The following is an 8115-nucleotide window of genomic DNA, read 5'->3' as shown; positions in this document are numbered from 1 at the left end:
CCATATAAAATCACAAGTGCTGTAGGAGTCATGCTAAGATGCAAACACAGTAATTAAAAATGCATTCAGATGCAGTGCAGGAAAAAGTCAGACAAAAGTAAAACAAAAGAGACTCGAGGAAAACCGTACAGATATTCTAAGTTAACCAACCATAAATAGCCAATAAATAGTCGGCAGCTGAATATTTTGATTGCAGATTAGCTTGTTAAGACATTAAATTCACAAAGTGATATCTTCAGGTTGTTAGATTATCCATAGCCTGATGATGCGATAGACGTGACTTAACTGAAATCATCTGGAATCATCCTCTCAGGGCCATGAATAAGGAATAAAACAAAAATAAATAAGTAATGACAGCCTGCAAAGTCGAGCAGTGCACACGGTGTGGTGCAGATCTATGTGGGCATCGCTGCAAGTCCGTCGAAATGAAAACGTCTTACACAATTTTCATCAAGTTTGTCATTTTTATTTCTACAAACATTTCTGCCTTCACTAACTTCCTCAGGGTATGAATTTCTACCACTGATTACATTGTTTTGGATGGACTGAGCACATTCAATTTGCTTTGAAAGGTGGACAAATGTTTGCTCACTTTTAGCTTGTACTCTGCGGGAAATAAGTATCTGATAATAATCATTTGCACATTTACCAGCCTGTCTTAAGTTTGCCGATCTAAATGATTCAGAGAAGATTTGGGAGAAAGTGCTGTGGTCCAATGAAACCAAAATAAAGCTCTTTGGCATCAACTTGACCCACCATGTTATGAGTAAGAGAGATGCTGAGTGTGACCCAAAAAACACCATCCTCACAGTCAAGCATTGTGGTGGAAACATTAAGCATTTCAGCTGTTTTTCTGCTAAGGGTACAGGACGACTTCACCACATTGAGGGGCCGATAGACAGGATCATGTTCTGTAAAGTGTTGCACAAGAGCTTCCTTCCCTCATTCATAACACTGAAGATGAGTTGTGAAGGGGTTTTCCAGCATGACAATGACCTAAAACATACTGCCAAACAAAGTAGGCAACAACAAAGGCAACAAAGGAGTGGCTAAAGAAGAATCACATTAAGGTCATGGTGTTGGGTAACCAGTTTCCAGACCTCAGTCCCATCGAAAATCTGTGAAGGAAGCTGCAGCTTTTTAGTTGCCAAGCAGCAAAAAAAGCGAGTTTCTGTAAAGAATGGGCCAAAATCCTTCTAACATATACATATACTGGTGTTGCAGTATTGCTAGAGTCATTAACGATACTAATATTTTAACCTATAAAGGCAGCGTATGTAGGTGAGAGCAGTGTGTCATTGTTTATGAGATGAGTCATCGATTTGCACCACTAATCCCTGCAAAGTTTACTTTCCACAGTACTTAGTTAACACACAACAAAACAAAAATCATCTAATTGTCTAAATCAGTTTGGGTCAACTGCTGATATTTAAATGTGCTACGGACTATTGGAAAAAATAGATATGACAATCAACAGAGACAGTGCCAACCATTCAGTCCTCCGTGACCAGTGTTGGTCAAGTTACTTGAAAAAAGTAATCAGTAACTAATTACTGATTACTTCCCCCAAAAAGTAACCCCGTTACTTTACTGATTACTTATTTTCAAAAGTAATTAATTACTTAGTTACTTAGTTACTTTTTAAAAACACGATTTACAACCTGAATAGGTGATAAAGTGATAGATCTTTCAGCCCAATTCTACTTTTTCTGCATAATCCATCATACAAAATGTAATCAAATGGAAAAGTCTCTTTTTAAAACTTTTATAGTTTTATTAATTTTAATCTTTTAACTTTATGCATCAAGCAAAAATTTAATTATATGCAACATTCTCTGACTGGAAGAAATTTGTTTAATATTTAAACCTATTTTCTGCACATTCCAGCACATAAAATATTTTTTTTTTTGTGTTTACACTCACTCTTTCAAATAGATGCAAGTAAAACACAGCAGAAAATAAATAAAATCAAAGACTAGCGGTCCTGTTGCTCTATTTTCACCTGTACAGCAGGAGTTGGGTAGGCGGAGGTTTACCCTGGTGCAGGTGTGCCGCAGCGGTCAGTGGAAGGATACGGCAGTTTCTCTGTGAATTTTCCATTACGTCATAGCGCACTCGGAGCTTGCTTGGAAGTTTAGGGTTTTTTTTCGCTGTAAAAAGATGTTTTCTTCCCACGCACAATGCTAATGGACACTAATGTTTTTGTCACTTTTTATGGAATCAAATTCAAAGTAAGGTCAGTACTTCCACGCTTTAAACGCTGCACGCTCATACTCTCTCCCGCACTCGATATATGATCCATTGTTGATCTGCACACAGCTGTTGTCACGAACGTCGCACTCGCTTACGTCACTGTCATGAGACATTCTCGCAAAAAAATCACGGTTTTAGTAACGCAGTAACGCAGCGTTCCTACGGGAAAGTAACGGTAATCTAATTACCGTTTTTGCAATAGTAATCCCTTACTTTACTAGTTACTTGAAAAAAGTAATCGGATTACAAGTAACGCGTTACTGCCCATCTCTGTCCGTGACACAGTTCCTTGTCTGTATCTCTGGATGTCTATGATTTTAGTTTTAGGCCTCAACAGAGCATAAAGATGTAATAAAAAAATGGATCGCGATGGGAAACCGTTGTTTTGTTTTATGAAACCCCGATAAAGACATGCACTCCCAGTCCATCTAATGGGGCTTCATGAAGCCCTTTAGAGGTGGTGATTGCACAGTGGAATCACTGGTGTGGGTCGCAGCTGAAAACGAGCTCAGCCAGCTGTGAGAAACCTGGCAGCTACGAAAACCAGCTGGCAACACAATAACTGCATCCAAACATACACAAACAATTCCTGACAAAACGGCATGTTTGCATCCTTTCGCTCAGTCTATTGTGTGGTTGTCATGTATTTACCCAGTGTGCTGTAGGCTATGTGTCACTGCACGCTGGAGTTGTGTGTGGACAGAAAGTGTGTGCGCTCTGCCGAGAAAGACAAAGAGGGTGGCGGGGGGTGTGGGGACAAGAGGGTGAAGGAAAGGTCAGACAAGAAGGAATAAGTAGAAACTGTCTCCTTTCCTCTCTATCAGTCTCCAGGGAGATTTCAGCACCTCACTGTCTGATTTTCTCCCCCGCTGTCATTCTGTCTCCGATGTCCACGCTGGATAAATTTAAAATTACATATTTTTCTTCATGTTGGGCTTTCAACCACACTAACAGGAGCTAAAAGCGCTACTCGCAGTGGAAGCGTCGAACAAAAGAAAACAGGTCTCACGCTGCGATATGAACAAACTCTCATGTTTGGCTCACACCATTCACGGGCATGGCTACAAACGTCCGTGTAACAGCAACATAATATAGCAACATGAAAAATGTATTCAGAGTGAGCTCAACACAGATTTTGGGCAGAAAAATTGTAAAAGATTTCAAAGGAAAGACACTTAAATGTTAATCTCTACCTGAAAAACATGGGGGATGTCCTGAACAAACTGGTCTTCAGATAATCTAAGGAGGGGGGGAAAAGTTAAATAAATAAAGACGCCAGCTGAGATAGACACAAGAACTCAAACCAGAAAGTCTTTAGAGTTAAACCTTGTGTATTTTCCCCCTTGCTTTCCATCAACGCCATCTCAGAATTTGTGGTCTGTAGCACCTAAAGCTGCGCTGCACTACTGCAGTATTCTGAGTCATAATTATATCTCTGGGCATCATGGTGCAACAGTGGTTTGCACTGTTACCTAAGAAGAAGGTCCTGGGTTTGAATCCACCATTTGGTCGGAGCCTTAACAGTCATTCACAACGTTTAGTTTCTCTATCTAATGTCGTGTAGGTCTCCCCGACTCCACCAACCGAGGCCCGACCCATCAGGTCATGGATATCCCTGGTAACAGGATGTTGGCTGTTTGGATGAGCTTGCAGCACAGCTCATGGATACTCAAAGGACGGGGATCTTGGGAGCTCTTTTTTTTATTCTATTGTCTACGGGTGGGACACTGTTGCCTTTGCCTAGTTTAGAAAGATACTAGATGTCAGAATTACATTCATAAGGACCCTTTTCCAGATGAACATTGCACTGTTACAAGATGATCAGTGTTTTGCGTCACTTGTCGGTGTTTGATCGATGTGCAAAAACGTCAGGTTGTCTAATGCCATCAAAGTTCACAAGAACTAAACACAGAAAACTATCCCATCGCTGCCTTCCTTTGTTTGTGACGCAGATAAAATATAATTGCAACTATAATTGGAACATCTCTGCACTGAGCCACTCCCAATCAGCATCAGCAGTATTTCTCTCTACCACACACGCATTCTGCACTTTTAGCTGGGCTGAGCCGAGCACCACACGAATACGGTGCTGCACTCGCTGCAGACCCCACTGAGAACACCCTGAACTTCAACACATGACAGAGCTAATTACACTAGATTTGATTTGGAGCGGTGGAGCCACAGACTGAACAAACAAGCAGGTCTGCTCAGCTCATATCTGCTGATAATACAGCAGGATCCGCTGAGCTGCTCATATTACCTCAGGAGGCACACGCGTGTTTGGACACACGTTCACACATCTACACAGAGTGGCAGTTTCAAGAGGTTGAATGTGAAAAACAGCAAAACATGGCAGCATGTAGCAAACCCAGTTCTGAAAATGTTGTGTTAAAGGTGAAGAAAAACAGAAAGGTATGATTTACACATTTCACATTTTATTCAGAATACAACAAAGACAACTTGTTTTTAAACTTAGAAAATGTGCCATTTTAAGGAAGATGAGAGCTCAGTTTTGAATTTTAACAACAGCCTGTAAACATCTGGGAACTAAGGAGGAGACCAGCTGTTGGGCTTGTGGGAGAGAAATGTTGTCCCGTACTAGTCTGATATAGGATTCAGTCCTGGATCTTCTTTGTCATTTGCCATTTCATGATGCTCCAAATGCAGGTTGGCCAGTTCAGCACCCATCCACTACAAACCCATGCTGTTTAACATATGTCTTGCTGAAATATGTAAAGCCTTCCCTGAACAAGTTGTCATCAGGATGGGAGCATAGGATGAAAACCTATGTTAGGATAAAAACCTGTATATACCATGCAGTACTGATGGTGCATTTCTAGATGTGCAGACTACCAGTTCCATGGGCTCAAATGGAGCCTCACATCATCACAGAGCTGTAAACAAGGTGAATGGTCTCTCTGCTCTTTAGATGAGCCGACAGTGTTTCTGGATTATGTTCTTTGCATGATGGAGCTTTAAGCTGCGTTTGTGGTTGGCACGGTGATTTGTGTTCACAGACAGTGATTTTGAAAAGTGTTTCTGAGCTCATGCAGTGATTACCATCACCCATAAATGACGGACATCCATAATTAAATTTTAGAGATTTCTCCAGAAGTCTTCACACTTTTACACTGAAGAGCTGATTCTGATATTCTTCCATAAATTCATGTAGTGTTTTGCAGACTAGTCAAACCCATTCCCACTCGTTACTTGTGGGAATTTAAGCCTCTCTAAGATATTCTGACCTGGTGCTAATTTAACTCATTGGTTTCAAAATGTTCCTCCAGCTGTTTCTTTGCAGTACCACTTACTTTTCCAACCTTTTGTTGCACCTGTGCCAACTTTTTTTTGACGCATTGCTGCAATCCAATTATTCAAAAAAATAATGAGGTAATATTTTTCATGAAATGTTAACATTTTCTCAGGTGAAATAATTGATATGTTTTCTGTATTCTATTATAAATACAAGTTTACTGTGTCGCCCACAGTTTACTTGGAAAATGCTAGATGATAGACCCTGAGTGACACTTGAAAAACTGTGATGTAAACCGGAAACGGAGAACATTACCTTTAACTAGCATCCCCAGGCTTCTACCTTTCTACCTATAAAACCCGAGAGCAGTCAAATGGTGGAAGTGGAAGCTAAATTGGCTAGTCATTCATATGTATATTAGGTCGTTACCTAGGAATTCTGGAGGGAGGGGAGTGGGGGTGAGTGATTGAGGGGGTGGGGGAGCTGCTAAAAGCTGTGAACTTCCTTTTGTGTTTCATCTTGATGCATTCTCAATCATCCAGGGAAATAAATCTCCAAAAGTCACCAACTTGGAGTGTTTCAGTTTGCCATCTTAGGGAGAAATCAACACACATGGGTGTATGTCCTTTGTTGCTGAGATTTATTGATAAAAACAGTACAAAAAACCAACCATTTGTACACATATTTACAAATGGCCTGCTGAGTGGTGCATGGAGCATGTTCATTGGTTCATGGACCTCCCTGAACTAATGGCATTTATTGCAATTGTCATCTTGCGGGGGGTTTACAGGGTTCCATCTCTAAATGACTGCTGGTCAGCAAACCTGGGAAACCCACAGATAATTGGAACTATGGCACGAAACCGCTTCCAAAACATCATGCAACACCTACGCTTTGATGACAAGTCCACCCGCAGTGATCGAGCAAAGACTGATAAGTTCGCTGCAATTTCCAGTGTGTGGGGATCATTTGTCACCAACTGCATCACGTGCTACAACCCTGGTCTACATATCACCGTTGATGAACAGCTTTTCCCATCAAAGACTCGGTGCAGTTTCCTGCAGTATATTGCAAGTAAACCGGACAAGTTTGGGATCAAGTTTTGGGTGGCTTGCGACCTAAAATCCAAGTACATTTGCAATGTCTTCCCATATCTTGGCAAGGACCCCAGTCGTCCCACTGGGGAGAGACTTTCTGAAAATGTAGTAATGAGGCTGATGGAACCATTCCTAGACAAGGGCAGAAATGTTACCACGGACAATTTTTTCACATCGCTTTCACTGGCACAAAAACTTCTTAGACGGAAAACCACCATCCTCGGCACAGTCAACAGGATTCGCAGGGAAATTCCTCAATCCACTAGACAGACAGATCGCAATGTATTCACCACTCAGGTATGTTGCAGGTCTTTTGTGGTTCTATGTTTATGTGTTTCATTGTGTGTAAAAGGGCTATGAAAATAACAATTTATCTTATTTCTTAGGTGTTTTCAACCTCTGCTGCCACGCTGACGGCGTATGCGGCCAAACGGAAGAAGACAGTCTATATTCTTAGCAGCATGCACAGCGTGGTTCAGACTGATAACACCACCAAAAGGAAGCCAAACACTGTCACCCTTTACAACAAAACAAAGTGTGGCGTGGATGTGATGGACCAGATGGTTCGGGAGTACACTGTCCGCAAAGGAACACGGCGCTGGCCAGTCGCCGTGTTTTATAACATGATTGACATGGCAGCACTGAATGCACATGTGCTGTATCAAGCATGCACCGGGACGAAGGAAAGACGGGTGGACTTCCTGGTGGCGCTTGCAACAGAGTTGGCTCACTCTCATGTAGCTGCGAAGAAGGCAAGAAAAGATCAGTTGCTTCGGGCAGAACCCTCCACACCGAGCCCTGGAAAAAGAGCCACGTGTCAGGTCAAACACAAATGCAAGAAAAATCAGGCCACTGTGCGATGTGTTCAGTGCTACAGGTACACATGTGGTAAATGCAGACGACAGATACCGTGGCAGTGCCAGGATTGTGAGTGATTGCTGAAAATGTTGAAATGTACTCACTCACTTTTTATCATTATTTGTAAATATGTGTACAAATGGTTGGTTTTTTGTACTGTTTTCATCAATAAATGTCAGCAACAAAGGACATACAAAGGACATGTGTTGATTTCTCCCTAAGATGGCAAACTGAAACACTCCACTCCCAAACCCCCTCAATCACTCACCCCCACTCCCCTCCCTCCAGAATTCCTAGGTAACGACCTAATATACATATGAACGACTCCAGCATTTGACTGACTGCTCTCCGGCTTTTAAAGGTAGAAACGCAAAATGATGACTCCGCAGGGGTCTAAGGTAGAAAACCAAAATGACTGCTCTCCGGGGGTCTAAGTGTTAAAGTAAGAGTTGTTCCAACAACTTTCAAAAGGACAACTTTTGAAACGTGTCAGCGGTCAGGGGAATATTCATTTTTCACTAACGACTGGTGGTTGCCAGGCAGCTGCTAACTGGTCTTTAGTTCTGTGTAACTGGGGCCTTTGCGCGCTCCTTTCAAGGTGAAGAGAGGAAGCGGCTCCTCTCTGAGCTAATCACCCTCTACATCACTAGGGTG

At 41.9% G+C, this 8115-nt stretch overlaps 1 protein-coding gene across 1 annotated transcript; it reads left to right on the top strand.

The window, feature by feature from the left end:
* The first annotated feature begins 5833 nt into the window (after window positions 1–5833).
* LOC309691399 (piggyBac transposable element-derived protein 4-like) lies at window positions 5834–7737 on the top strand. Its single transcript, XM_082509009.1, has 2 exons — window positions 5834–6900; window positions 6990–7737. The coding sequence occupies exons 1-2, from the start codon at window positions 6217–6219 to the stop codon at window positions 7536–7538; spliced, it is 1233 nt and encodes a 410-aa protein (XP_082365135.1). The 5' UTR covers window positions 5834–6216; the 3' UTR covers window positions 7539–7737.
* Window positions 7738–8115: the final 378 nt, after the last annotated feature.

This window comes from Aulonocara stuartgranti (assembly GCF_965226115.1).
Source record: "Aulonocara stuartgranti genome assembly, chromosome: 16".
Taxonomy (NCBI): Eukaryota; Metazoa; Chordata; class Actinopteri; order Cichliformes; family Cichlidae; genus Aulonocara; species Aulonocara stuartgranti.
The sequence above is the reverse complement of the archived record's forward strand: the minus strand, read 5'-3'. Positions and strand labels throughout refer to the sequence as shown.

What these genes read in the sequence shown, in the direction of transcription:
- LOC309691399 (XM_082509009.1), top strand. Translation starts at nt 6,217, where the DNA reads ATGGAGCATGTTCATTGGTTCATGGACCTCCCTGAACTAATGGCATTT. An exon ending in GCAATGTATTCACCACTCAG is followed by an intron (nt 6,901 to 6,989) that starts GTATGTTGCAGG and finishes CTTATTTCTTAG; the next exon opens with GTGTTTTCAACCTCTGCTGC.